We start from the raw sequence: 14,438 nt of genomic DNA on the forward strand, positions 1-14,438 counted from the left end.
ACTATTACTCAGATGACTCTGCTGACGCTGCTGTTGTACACTGCAGCTGTTCTTGGTATCAATCTAATAGCTAATAGTGTCTAATGTGTGGCCACCAGAGGGTCCAATCCAGCCCACAAGATGAATTTGCCAAGTGTGAAAATTACATAGAAGAAAGAAGAGGCATAATATTGTTGAAACTGCACATACGGTATTTTTCGCAAGAAATTCAGGTTGTTCTTAATGTCTTAATGTACTATCTTAAGGATAGTTCATTAACTGTAAACATAATGTACTTCTACTCCTTTGCAATAAAACAAAGGAAAAAATGTTACGTTCTCTTCGTTTATAGGTTATTACGCTATTATTTTACTGGTCCGTCCCAAATTGTGCAGTATGTGGCTCCTGAACTACAATGAGCTAGAAGCTATGGTGAGGTCAGTCCTGCAACGGTTCTAATCTAAACTAGATTAAGAGCAACTGTGATTTATTGTCAACATGGTGCAAAATTAGAGGATTTTGACCATATAATCTTGCTCCACATTACTTTGTCTACATTATTAAAGTTATAAATTAGCAGCTAATAAAAAAATATTATGGCACAGAAAACTGCGTAAAAAAAGGCATTATTAGATGCAAGAGAGAATATATACGTATTGGTCACAAAACAGTCGAATATCAAAATTTCAGGGATTTATATTGAACGGTCAGGCTCTACCCTGCACTTAGAGAACATTTAAAGATGAACAGCCAGACAGTTAATTCTTTACACTTCACACCTAAATGAACAAATGTTGTTTCTGTGTCTCTGCTCGTTCAGCTGGAAAAGTGTAAATGCAATGAAAATGTATCATCTGGCCTGCCTGAAAAAAAGAAACTCTGTCAAAACATCTCTGTCGTTCTTAACTTAACTGGAACATTTACTGGAACCGATTCAGCAATCAGCCAAAGCAGCCCAGCTGGGACGCAGAATGAACAACTCCCCCACCGAACATCTCTGAATAATTCTTCAAGAAACATCCTGTTACCTGGAGCGAGAGTGGTTGCCCAGCTGGTACATGTGTGGGTTGTACTGGGCCATAATGGTGATGGTGTCACACTGCTGGCCGATGATGAGGCGAGCCTGCTGCTCCGTGGCGTTCCGCAAGTTGATACCGTTATACTGATAAAGGAAGAAATGTGTGATTAGGGAGAGTTTTAGGAGAGATGGGGTTATTAAAAGAACAGAGAGATATGAACACAGTATGTGCCCGGTTTATTAAGGGTTTTAAGTCATTAGTAGTGCTTGGTGGAAACGATACTCATGAGAGTTGACAGAGGATTAACTTTACACCCATTTTCCTGCTTTAGAAAAAAAATATAGTGCATACTCTTTGCTTTGTGCAGAGAGCAGACAGCCATTGTTTGCCTTGAAACATCTGTAGCTCTATTTGCAATTCAGAAGTGCTGAGGCAGCGCATGCTTTGTTGTGATTATGTAAAGCCACTGATGCATATTTATGATGCATTTTTTGTTTTTTGTCGTTTTTTTTTAAGTATGTACCTCGTTCACACAACACATAACTATATTGAACAGACTGAAAGATTAAGGGGAGGTCATCTAGCCACCACTCAGGTGAACATCTTCCTTAAGTCTTAATTACATCTTCATTAATGTCTTCACTTTAACGTAGCTACATTAAGAAATGGATCTGGAGGGTGATTCTACTTTTGTGTTCAATTGTCAACGTAAACATATAAAAAAAGTGCACACTGTTTTTAGTTCATAGCTGGGTTATGTAAGACGGGATGACAGGCATTAGCACTGCCAAAGGAGCCAAAGGAGCCACTACCTTGTGTGATAATGAAGCACAGAAAAAAACAGAGCAACTAAGCCTCTGCAAAGTTCGGGTGTGATAAACAAACTTCAAAAACATCCCACGTCCATAAGTCTTCTTCTTTTAACTACTCAAACTGTGTGTGCATCATTCACAAGTGCAGTACACCCACTTGATATTGCAATAGCACATCAGTATAAGCAGACAGTTCATATGCAGTAAAAACACCATTTCAATTCATGCATTTCAGCTAGTCCTGGGACCTGTGACAGCGCTGATGAATATGCTTGCCCCGCAGTGAGGCTATACAGAACCAAAGGCATCTTATCTTATCGTATACATTCTTATTTATGCCACTTGAAGCTACAACATGAAGTTAGTTGTCTATACCTCCAGCAGTTGGTCTCCATACTCCAATCCTGCCTGGTGGGCGATGCTACCTCCAGTCACTTTAGAGACAAAGATCCCTCCATTCTCCCCGCTGACGATGGAGATGCCAAGAGGCTCCGCACCTTTGTGCACGATGACGTTGCGCGGCTCTTCCAAGTATGGCCTGATGGGAAAGAGGGAAATGAATGAATGAATGCATATACGGTGACAGGATACCACACAGGAGGAAGTTGAGAGGGTAAACGGTGAGGAAAGATTTTCACAGCAGGGCTGAACACTGGATTTACAGCTCTGGAGAGTTACTTGTCACCCAGGTTTGTCTCCTTATACAAAATCATATCTCTTCCAAATATAAAAACACAATACCAACAGAAAGTCATGTTTGAGAAATGTTGGAACCCGAGTTTAAATTTCCTCCCAGGCCTGTAAACCGATCATCTCTCCGGAGGGCCATTCTATGCCTGGCTTAGAGGAGAAACCGGACAGGACAGGCTCAGAGTTCAGAGAGACCATGTGTAACATCATGAAAGCACAGGCAAGTGAAATCCCTTCACATGAAGGAGATTTGCATGAACTTTGCGTCTTCATAACAAGTTGGCTTTGGACATGGGAATACAATTCCATGAAGGATAAGAGAAATGGATTAGCAGCCAGAGACAGGGGTAAACAGAGTGGTGGTGTACAAACAAGACCATGACCCAGAAGCTGGAGGCTAAATAATAATACCGTTGCATAACATACATACTGCAGACTAAAGGGTGACTTGGCTTACGGCCAAAACATACACATGCATATTGACCATGTCATCATTGTGGGGCATGGACGCTGCATGCAATATCCGAGATTCAAGTGGGTTTTCCGACATGGAGGGAGACAAGTACAGACATATAAACACAAGGCTCAACCTTTGAAGTTCACTAAGTGGAACTAATCAGGGCTTTTTTTGTTTCCTGAGGCACGTATCATACTGCAGCATGCAAAGAACTAGCAATCTGAAAATTAAACCACGCTCTTGTGGTGGGTGAAAAACATCAAAAACATATATATATACACATTCTTTTTGCATTCCATATAGTGCATGGAAGCTGTACATGACTACCCTGCTCCTCCATATTATGTACCCAACTGCACTGAAGCATGTGAACGACGTGATTTTGAGGGAAGGGTGGTTGGGTTGGAGGGTGGTGGGGGGTAGGGGGCATTCCCTTGTTTGTAGCACTGTTGAGGGAGAACGAACCTGAGGCTCCTGAGAGAGGAGAACCTCGGCCTTGCAGCCAGAGGAATCCTTAGAAAAGATCGGTTACGGTAAAGAGATCTGGAAGCGGAAGGTTACAGAGAGGCGGGAGGAAGATAAAAGAGGAGAATGGAGGACAGATATCATACAGAGACAGTAACGGTGTAAAAAAGACTGAGTGGTGCTGGTGATAGAAAATGGGACAGAAATGTTGGAGGAAAATCCCAACACACTTGGCGGATCGCTGCATCTATTTTGGAAACGGTAACAAGCTTCTATAAAATTATTAAACAACTTTTAATAGGATTTCAATCTGAATTTCAATGAGGGATTGCAGAGCTCTGACCATGATAGACCTGTTGCCTGGCAACGCCTGTTGAAATAACCTGGGAGGATCCCTCAGGGCAGGCCATATCGTACCAGCTTCTGAAGTGAGCTTTATAATCATACTCTATGTCATTCACACCATCTGTGGAGCCGCTCTCTCTGTATCTACAACAAGGGCCACACTGATCAACTCGACACTAATAACAGTCATCAGATTCATCTTCTTAACAGATAATCCATGATCAACAAGCTAATTTGCAGACGTGCAATTCACTTGTGGACAGTTCATCTCTGGCGTACTGCTCTGCTCTTTAGAATCTGCATCTGTGTGAATCTCCCGTCATACCTGTCTTTCCTGCGCTCCCCTATCGGCACAGGGCTGACTGAGATCCGAGGTAAAGTTGAAATGGAGCCCTGCGATTGGCTGCTGGCAAACGAAGAAGTCTCCAGATTGAGTGGCGAATGTGGAGGTGTGATGAGACTGGGACTGCTACACTCAGAGTGAGAGAGGGAGCCTGGGTTTAACAAGAGACGAACAGGAGCAGAGGAGGACAGAGTGAAAGTCTGCGCCGTTTAAAATGACATTTACACCTCACAGTAAATACGCACTGAAATCTAGTTACAAATACAGTGTCACACCATTTTGTGAAAACAGAACTTTTAGGAAAGAAAAGGCAAACCTATTTGTACAACACATTATCATACACAGAGGTCATTCAACAGAAATCAAATTAGAACACAATATTACAACAGCAGAACTCTGTTCTAATTTAAAAAGATCCAAAAACACAGATTATGTAACAGTTAAACACCTCAGCACAACTTGTCCTACATGCCCATGTGTTCTAATCACATGAAGAGGTGGTTTGGATGATCATACATTTAACTGCCTAGATATGATTTGCATCTGAACATATCATTTTTCTGTCTGCACATAGTCTGGCCCCTCATTTTGGACATTATTACCTCACATAGATGAGATACAAGCTCAAACTGCTTACAAAAAGGATACTTCAAGTGTTCAAGAGGAGAGTTCTTCATCTGGCAATGAAATATTTTGGCTCCTGTTTTCCTTCTGCCAAGGCTGCTAAACCTCAAACAAGACATTGATCTTACAACTTAGCAAACCTGACAAAGTTCAACCAGGCCTGAGGGTTGTGAAACAGAGTTAAAAGACAAAAAAATGCTTAGCCTTATAGGTCCTGCTTTGCAGTATGATCCACTGGGCTTTTAAGTAGTTTGATACTTGTGTGGTAAATGTGAAGTACTAGTGAGAGCAGTACCTCTGTCTGACCCCAGCATGGAGCGAGGGTATCGGGGAGTGGAAGGGATTTTGATCCTCTCTGTGCGGTACTGGACATTATTGGAAGAACCTGGCGGTGGGATAAAATGATACAGGAATGAACGTTTTTTTTAAAGGAAAGGAACAATGAGTCATGACCTTTATGTGTGTGTGTGTTTGAGTGCGTGCGTGAGTGTCAGACTGACCGAGCCGTGCACTGGAGGGCAGTGAGTTTGTACCGTGAGAAGCTCTGCTGCTGCGTGACGATGAGGATTCGGAGTAGTCGCTTGTGCGCTTCTGCTGGCTTAGGTCTAGGCTCAGACGACCCTGGTGTTGGGGGCTGTGCAGTTTGAAAAGAATTCAAAATTTCTCATGCTTATATAATTATATCAGCATGCAAGATATTTCCTAGTTGAGACATAATTAAATTGATGGGCAGAGTTAAACCATAACTGCACAATGTTAGGGCAAAGCAACAGCACACAATTATTTTCCACTCAAACCAAAATTTAATTATGTGATTTTTGCCTTTAGGAAACAGGCTAATTTAAATGTATTACTCATCTTAACAGCCAGAAAGAGTGAACTGACAATCTGTTTTAGAGCAGCGGTCAAAGAAATGGTGAGTGTGAAGAGGGAGGTTACCTGGTGTGGGTGTGCTGGTGACATATCTGGGAGGCGACAGATGGACAGTTGCTGGTATGAACGCGGTGGCTGCGCACCGTGTACACCGGATTCCTCATCACGGCAGTCACAGCGGGGCATGGAGACAGCCCCCGGTGGGCTGAATCTGACAAAGCGCAGACGCACCGCCATGTTAGAGACCGGGGGATTCAAGGTAGGAGGCGTGTGTTTATGTAAGCATTTGAGAGACTCACTAGGAGGTAGGGTGCCATTGTAGACCGTGGGGACGAAGCCGACGCTGTGCCTATGGGAGCGGCTGGGGGAGGAACGCAGCATGTCCCTGGGCTCAGGTGAATGATCGTCGTTAGAGTAGCTCTGTGATGAGTGACAGAAACAAACGGTTACCATTTTCCCTGCAGGGTAATACAACAGGGAGAAATCCTCTGTCCTTTTGCTGCAGACAAGTATTATATGAGAAAAATGCCAGCATGAACATCCCACAACAGTAAAATGAACATTTGTCCTCAACTCCTCCTGGCCCCCCACCCCACCTCCATCTCCTGTGTGCTTCGGGGCCTGAGGAGGTAGCCAGGCAGAGTCGTCTGAGCCCCAGGCACTGACTCAGCTCTTGGTCTGGATGGCTGTACCAGTGCAGGAGCATCAATCACTCAGACACGCTGTCTAAGAGGCCAGTCCCTGGGGTATAACTCTGACAAGGCTGTAAATTCTATTACAAAATGGATGCTTTGGCCCAGTGGGATGATTTGAAATGTTGGTGCCACTTTAGATTTTTGAATCACTTCTCAAATGCATCCTGTTCTCATCTTTTTATTAGAGCGCTCTCTTAAAAGGATAAAATTTCAAAGCAAATACGCCACGTCGAGACTTTGAAGACCTTGACTCACTTGGAAAGTGGGGAAAGTGATGGTCTGGGGGGTCATCCTGCGACGGAGGGCGGGGGCAGATTTAGGGCGTGGTCTCTTCACCTCCGGCTCCTCCCCTCTGGTTCGGCCGATGTCCTCGTCGCAAGACTTCCTGGAGGTCAGGACCTTGCCTTCCAGGAAATAGTGGTTTCCGTTCCTGTCTCTTTCTCGCTCGCTCCTCTCCCTGCTCTCTCCTGCTGCCATGGAGATGACAGCCTCTCCCTTGCCGTCTGAGGTGATGGTGCAGTCGGAGGCAGAGCTGCTTTGATGTTTGTGTTTGAACTTAAAGGAGTCACTGCGAGTGGGTGGGGTGGGAGGGGTTGGGGTAGGGGTGGATGAGGAGGAGAGGGACTCTGTCTTCGAGGGCTGCGGGGAATGAGAGGCTGCGGCTGCGGCAGCTACTGCCGCAATCTGATTGGCTGCCATGTACTCCATCTTTGAGGAAGGTGTTTCGGGGCGTTTGAAAGTGTCTGGGTCGAAGATGGACTTCCTCTGCTTGGGCGACTTGTAGATGGAGAGCTGAGCTGCTGCTGTGACTGTACTGGTGTTCTCCGGTGCAACCGACATACCTCCCACCATCATCTTGGGCCACGTGCCCCCGCTGTGCTTCTTCTCCAGGGTCGTCTCCATTGTGATGCAGTCTGAAGGTGACACAGGTTCAAAGGGCAAGGAGGAAGGCCCCTTGTTGTAGGGACAGCACTCTTGGAAAGCGCTGGGCCCGTATCGGCCGGTACCCAAGTCAGAGGCCGGCCGGAGGCTGGTGGCGTGGAGGGAACCTGTGGAGAACGGCTTGCTGATGTCGTACACCTCCTCAGCTTCACCTCTGACCTTCCTCCTCTCCCCAGAGATGCTGCTTGTGCTAGTGCTCCCAACATCGGGGCAGAAGATGTCAGTCTGCGTCGAGCTGTTGTGTTTGAGGTTGCGACTGTTCCGGGAGTGAATCTCTGACAGATGAATGCGCCCGTTGGACTTTTCCGATGACTCACGCAGACTCTCAAAGATGTTCTGGCCTGACGTGCTGTGAGGGAAGAACTGCAGGGGGAGGACAGATGATGGCATAAGCAACACAAAAGGGACACATATTTAATGATACCCTGGTAAATTAAACAGTAATGCGTCAGATAATTCAGCTCTCACAAAAAGTTGTAAAACTAAGTAGGGCATGCAAAAGTAGAAAAAAAAAGAAAACGCTTGAAGATTTTCAGCGTAGGTGAAGTACAGAAGGAGAAAGTGAGATGAATGTGGCCCACCTTCATGAGAGAGAGGCTCAGAGAGTCCCTGCAGCTCCTCAACAGAGCCTCGCACTCTGTCACAGATTTGTTATCCAGAGCAATGCCATTTATCTGGGGAGTAGAGAGAGACACTGGAAATAAGGACAGGTCCTTCAGCACTAAAGCAATGCACAGTAGTCTTTTTGATATTCCTCTAAGGCCCATGTGTCATGTGGATCTATTTACTGCCACACAGGATGTCTATAAACACATGCAGGTGACATATCTTGTCAACATGACAGCGAACGGGACCCGAGATGTGTGTCGCTCTGCTGTGGTGGGAAAAACCGTGGGAAATTTAGGCCATCACATTTCAGTCAGAAGAATCCTCACAGCGCAATCTGCATATTTCCATCACAATGGGCTCGACTTGAGGAAACGGTCAGAGATACTAAAATGGGGTGATATATTACAGCTGAGCTTTATCGTGAAGTAAGTTCAGGAAGGAACTTTCTGCTTAACCCAGAATGAGTTTGATACATTTTACCAAGCTGAGGAGAGGAAACGGTCACCTCTGGGCTGTGGGGTTCAGCAAGCGACATTCAATTGCATCCCATGCATATTTCAATGCAGATACAGCACTCTTAACTCTTTTTTTTTTTTTGCAAACGCAATTACGCATTTAATAAGTTATACATAACCTGATACACTACTGTGATTAACATCCACAAGGGCATGTTTAAATACGATACTCTTCCACGATTAAGATCTCTTAACGCATCCATCGTCTGTACTTACCAGGGCTAAATGTGGTTGTGCTGAGCTATCATCTGGCATATCACCTGGCTACAAGGAGGAGACTGCTGTGGTGCTAAGTGGTGAGCAGAGACATCCAAGTGCTCTGAGATTTAAAGGTAATGCACAGGTTTCATGCTGAGGTTTAAACTAACCGGGGGAGTAAAGATTTCTGCTGCTGCCAACAGATTAGCATAACAGACAAGGTCACTTTTGGAAGATAAAGATAGGTACGCATGGTTCCATTCCTGACGCTCGTCTTCTCTCACCCACTCCCTTAAGTCTGAGGTTACTGCAGCAGCGGTGTGTGTGTGTATGTGTGTAAAGACAGCTCCACCTAGCCCTGTAGAGCTGCAAGTTTTTGAGGGTTTAATCTAAAGGAGGAGACTTTCTTCCTTCTACTTCACATGCTCAGCCAAATCCCACCTTATCTGGGTTCAGAGTGTGGATACTGGAATGGATCAAGGCCTGGATTAGGAACGAGTGTGAGCTGTAGAGTGGTAGATGTGGAGGAAGGGTGTATTTTCAAAAAAAAAGACAGAAAAAAGGGGGATTTCATTAAGGCTGACAGTGACTCACAGCGATCAGTCTGTCTCCAACTGTGAGAGAACCTTCCCTGGCGGCTGGACTGCCCTGGACGATAGCAGTTACAAACACCCCGCTCTCCAGACCAATACCACTGTCTTAAAACAGAGGAGACAACGTGGTGATAAACAAGGGGACACAAAACAACACGGAAAGAACGAGCACAAGCAAGTATTCCAGCGCCAACACACCCTTGTGTCCCACGAGATTGATGTGAACAGGAGTGACCAGCCTTCCCCCCAGAGACTTCCTTCTTCGTACCACCATGTTGATCAATCCTCCACCATTAAGGACAGCCTTCACCACCTGCTTCCTGTCCTTATTGGTCAGGTCCATGTCATTTATCTTCAATAACCAATCGTTCACTCTGGAAATGAAAGGTCGCAGCGTTTAATAAAGAATCTGTCCGGATGAAAAGGACGCAGGTTAGCATCGTGAGGCAACTCGTACCTTAACCTTCCATCTGCGATACTTCCTTTGTCCACCCTCGTTACAAATATTCCACAATCTCCTGGTAAATATGGATCATTTACCCCCTCAGCGATATCAAACCCAAGTGCCTTCAAATCCATGTCATCCTATAAAAAGGCAATAATACAAATGACAGTAGATTCATTAATTTTGACAAATCCATTTCAATATCGTCAAGTTTTGGCAGTCTTTGGAGCTCTGCTGGCTCTCAGGAGACCGGCGTGTCATCAAATCACTCTCAGTAATAAGATCTGAGCGCTGCTCTTACCCTGTCTTTCTCAAACTCCACCACCTCTGTCTCCCACTCCAGGGAGTCTGTGTCGATGGCTGAGTCGTGAGAGCTGTGGGCCATTAGCTGACAGAACCTGGCCTCCTTCTCCAGCTGGCTCTCCATCTTCTCCCTTAACAAAGGAAGACAGTGCACACAAAGTCAAAGGTCAGTCACTTAGGGATGGACTGGCAGAGGCAACAGAGAGGACTGCACACCACGTGGACGTGGACCGGAACATACAATGCTATACCTGACTGACCTTCCTTTTTTTGATCCTTCTTTCCTTGCGTTATACCTCACATCTTTCATTTAGGGAATTTAATGTATATTTACTCATAGGGAAACCTAAAAGTAGAATGCACACCATGCCCCCTCTGTCAGTAAGATGTATGGTGTCCCATTGAGGCATGCCTTGAGGGTGGCTGTGCCATTAAAGCCCCAATTTTGCATTGTTCTTTAAAGAGGATAACGAAAGAAACTCTCAAAGTCACAGCACACTGTGTAGGGCGTTCAAGGCTTTTGACTCAAGAGTGCTTGTCATATGCACTTCCGCCAGCAGAGGGAGCTTTTACATGCCTTATGAGCACGTTCATAGACAGGGAGGTAGAGACAGTGAGAGACTAAATATTTATGTGTGTCCAAAACACTGACGCTTTCTGGGATTACACTTTTAATCTGGGCATGTGGAAATGGCGCCAGATAAACAACTGAGCTCGGTGATGTCTCCAAAGGCGGAATAGCACAGCTTACGCCTCGCCACACACTGAGGACAACAGCTTATAGAGACAAAGACGGCGTGGCACACGAAGTTGGCTCAGTAGAGTCAAAAATGCTGTTTGTGTGCTTGCTCAAGAATTTTCTTTGGATCGCAAACACGAGCCTGTCCTCCACGGTGACGACTCACTTCAATTCTTTGAGCTCTCGCAACGCGTCGTTCTTCTGTTTCCTCATGTCGTCCAGATTTCGCAGGGCGTCGGCCAGATCGCTGACCGCCCGGTCCCTTTCCCGCCGTAGATTATCACACAGAGTCCTGGGAAAGAAGAGGAGAGAGGTGGTGAGGAGTGATGTGAGAATATGGTGGAGCAGATGAGTCGACTAACTTCATCAGGACTCTTTAACAAACCAATACACAGACTGACCTTATGCTCTCCCTCTCCGCCACTATTTTGTCCCTCTCCTGGAAGGCCCAGTCCCGACGACATTTGGCCACCTCAGCTTCCTGCGTGGCCTCCTTCAGTTCCTGAGACATGGCCTCATACTGTTTCCTCAGCATCTCGATCTCCTTATTGGCTCGTTCCATGTCCAGGGTGGCCGAGTCTTGTTTCTGTGAACATTGAGCACACATGAATGAGGTTAACTGACTAAACACGTGTTCTGTTACAACATCCAAAACGATAAAGGTCAGAGAAAGAGACAGAAATATTAAAAGCTGCAAATTAAGAAACTAATCAGGATGTGTGACTTTTAAACAACCCAAAAGCTCATCTTTCAAGTCTCTAAGGTTCAGGGACATGCGACCTGCCGGGCCATCTAGTGATCAGACAGAGGTGCGACCTAAATCCACTTCAGTCCAATGACATGCTGTAATCCACCGACTGACAGCTCCCTGGCTGCACTAAGCTCTTTATCATGTGTCCAACCTTTGACTTCATACTGTCAAATCAAAAGTGCGGTGTTGTTTGTTACCTGTCTGGCCTGGTAGTACTCTCGCAGTAACTGATCCCTTTGAATGATGGCCTCCGTTCTCTCCTTGCGGGCCACGTCCCTCTCCTCCCGGACCGTCTCGATATCCTTGCAGGCCTGGCTCAGCTCCTTCTGGGCCTCGGCCTTGTCCTTCACCTCGTGGCAGTACTTCTCCAGCAGCTCGTTCCTCTCGCAGATGGCCCTGTCGCGGTCCACCAGCGATGAGTTCAACTCCTGTCACAGAACAAAGGGGGCCAAAATGGAATGAGGGCATCTCAACACTGTGAGTCATTAATGCGATGTGAAAAAAAAGTATTTGCGGGCCAATGCAGAGTGATCCAACACTAGTTATGAATCTCTTTTGTCTGTCAACCGCTGTTCAGAGATCTTCTTCAAAAAGGAGGCGGTGGGGCAGAGCTATTTTTGTACGGTATTCTGGGTGAAAATAGCCTTTGATCCACTGGCTGAAATATGGATGCCAGGCCCGAGCCATTCACACACACACACACACTGAAAACCTGATTTATTAGGCTGATATTAAACTCTCACAGAGGGAATAGTTTAAACTGACGTTTATAGTTCTTGAAGGATGCGGTGGACATACAAGTAGATGGGCTTCTCTCCTCAGTCACCGTCAGCAGGACACTGATTGATGAGTCATGACAGGTTTCACTGCACGCTTTGGCTTTGGTAGCACTTCTTTAGGTGTGTTTTGGTCTGCACCCAACTGAGTCTTCACACAGCCTCGACAAATTAACTATTTGCTTGTTTTGCACCAAGTCTCCTGATCCAATCTGTGTACAGGATTTTAGGATTCACACGTCGTTGCAGCTGTGACTTTAGTTCAGGAGCTTCTACACTCAATCTGACTTTCTGGTCGGAACATTTAAAGCTTTCATAGGACATAAGGTTGTGACTGCAACCGAAAGGTGATCTTTTTATTTGGGGTGTGTTATTTTCAGACTACTGCACAACAGGGGTCTGGGGTTTGGTAATAGGTTACAAGAAAAGTGCCACATTTTGGGAAATGCATTTATATGCTCTTTTGCTGAGAGTCAGATGAGACATTCAACAAAACGCACATGTCTTATGTACGTATGTAGCTGAATGTCTACAAACAAAAACAACATTTTGCCGTTTTATGGGGGCTTTATCTGCCATAACTGTTCTTGGCCTCAACCAGTAACTTCCTTGAATATCCACTGTTTGCCTAGCAACAGGAAATAGCCAAGCACATAACCATTCGGGATTAAACAAACAGGATATTATATGATTGTTTAGATGTGCCAGCAGACAGATTACCTTTGGACAGAGCCAGGCAAGCTGTTTCCTTGTTTGCACTATTAATGCTAAGCTAAACTAACTGTCTCTGGATACATGTCTTACCACAGAGGGGCATGAGACTGGTATTGATGATCTCATCTAACTGTTTACAAGAAAGCAACTAATCATAGTTCCTAAAAAATTCTAACTCTAACCCTTTAGGTTTTTTACTTTCATGTCTGTAAAACATCTGATGACAAGAAAAGGTTTAGTTTTGTTGTTCATGAATCAGTTTGACCTTGTCTGAAATATCTGAGATTATTATATTGTCATATTATTTGTGTTTGTGACAATTTATAAGAACAGTTATTACGCAGAGAGGTTACTGGAGAGTGCTCCAAATTTTATCATGATAAGTGTGCATCTGTTAGTGTGTTATTTGTGTACATCTTCTGCCTGTTACCTGTCTGAGCGCCTCCAACTCCTCACTGGCCACCACTCTCTCTGAGGAGGTGTTCTTCAGTCGGGCCTCGGCTGCCTCCAGCTCTGTCTGCAGCTTGTCCAGCTCTTTGATCACCTGGTCCCTCTCACTCATGATCAGACGATACTCGTTGAACACCGAGTCCCTCTCCTCCTTGTACTTCTCGCAGTCCTTGGCCGATTTCAGCTGCAGGTTCTTGTAGCGCGTCACCTCCGACTGCAGGCGCTCCATCTCTCTCTGCAGCTCCTTGTTCTGGGCCGAGGACTTGTTCAGCTCCTGCTGCACTGAATCAAACCTGGAGGAGCAGGGGGGAACATGAAGAGGTGCTACATTTTAGGATGCTGTAGTGGCACAGCTCATGGCAGCAGTTGCTCCTATGTGTGTTTACAGGTGTTACCTCTGCTGCACTGATTTAAGCATTAATATCTCATATATTATACATTTCTCATCTCAAGTGCTTTGTGTGTGCTGCTTTCACCTTCTCATAGAGGTGGAGTACTGCTGCTGGTAGTGCATGGCTGAGTCGCGCTGTTTGAGCAACGCATCCAGCTGCTTCTGCAGCCGCCGGTTCTCCTCTTCGGCCTGCTCCAGGCGGCTCAGGTCGGTGTTGTGGTTGGCCACCTTCTCGCTGTAGCGCTTGCTCAGGGCGTCGTACTCCTTCTTCACACCCTCCAGCTTGTCCATGGCCGTGTCGTACAGCTTATTCAGCACCTCTGACGAGCCTTTCTCTCTCATTACCTGGTCGGCACAGAACAAAGTCATAAATGCCACTTTATTGCACGTACAAGGGTGGTGCTCAAAATGTTGTTGTCGCATGGGGCTGAGCTGAGCCTGTATTTGCTGTGCCCCACCTTAGCAGCAGATGGCATCAACGTGTCGGCAGGATTTTTACAGCGCAAGCAAAAACCAGTGCCAGCTTAAACAATGGCTTTTGTAAGTGTAAGTGCATTTCTAGAACAGCATGCAAGTAAAAAACACAAAAAAAAAAACGAACGGCTGGCCTGCAACATTAACCGGTTTATATGTAGAGTGTGTCCTTCAGACCGCATTACTCATTCTCTCAATGTCTCATTACTGTAGGTCTTGCTGATATAGTCTTCCTG

The 14,438-nt window shown here is 45.6% G+C and overlaps 1 protein-coding gene across 2 annotated transcripts in view; it reads right to left on the reverse strand.

Moving 5' to 3' along the window:
* Positions 1 to 14,438, reverse strand: part of dlg5a (discs, large homolog 5a) — a gene marked incomplete at its 3' end in the record, with an annotated part of 35,434 nt that overhangs the window by 6,855 nt on the left and 14,141 nt on the right. For both annotated transcript variants that reach the window (XM_083988263.1, XM_083988264.1), the window contains exons 6-23: positions 13,814 to 14,073; positions 13,318 to 13,630; positions 11,595 to 11,825; positions 11,048 to 11,232; positions 10,813 to 10,938; positions 9,906 to 10,038; positions 9,617 to 9,744; positions 9,358 to 9,533; positions 9,161 to 9,264; positions 7,826 to 7,918; positions 6,558 to 7,607; positions 5,907 to 6,027; positions 5,674 to 5,818; positions 5,235 to 5,368; positions 5,030 to 5,119; positions 4,093 to 4,261; positions 2,186 to 2,348; positions 1,008 to 1,141 (exon numbers count right to left, since the gene is read on the reverse strand). In XM_083988263.1, the coding sequence (XP_083844389.1) occupies positions 1,008 to 1,141; positions 2,186 to 2,348; positions 4,093 to 4,261; positions 5,030 to 5,119; positions 5,235 to 5,368; positions 5,674 to 5,818; positions 5,907 to 6,027; positions 6,558 to 7,607; positions 7,826 to 7,918; positions 9,161 to 9,264; positions 9,358 to 9,533; positions 9,617 to 9,744; positions 9,906 to 10,038; positions 10,813 to 10,938; positions 11,048 to 11,232; positions 11,595 to 11,825; positions 13,318 to 13,630; positions 13,814 to 14,073 (3,755 nt within the window). The remainder of the gene's footprint in view (positions 1 to 1,007; positions 1,142 to 2,185; positions 2,349 to 4,092; positions 4,262 to 5,029; positions 5,120 to 5,234; positions 5,369 to 5,673; positions 5,819 to 5,906; positions 6,028 to 6,557; positions 7,608 to 7,825; positions 7,919 to 9,160; positions 9,265 to 9,357; positions 9,534 to 9,616; positions 9,745 to 9,905; positions 10,039 to 10,812; positions 10,939 to 11,047; positions 11,233 to 11,594; positions 11,826 to 13,317; positions 13,631 to 13,813; positions 14,074 to 14,438) is intronic.

Source organism: Trachurus trachurus, assembly GCF_905171665.1.
Source record: "Trachurus trachurus genome assembly, chromosome: 15".
In the NCBI taxonomy this organism is placed as follows: domain Eukaryota; kingdom Metazoa; phylum Chordata; class Actinopteri; order Carangiformes; family Carangidae; genus Trachurus; species Trachurus trachurus.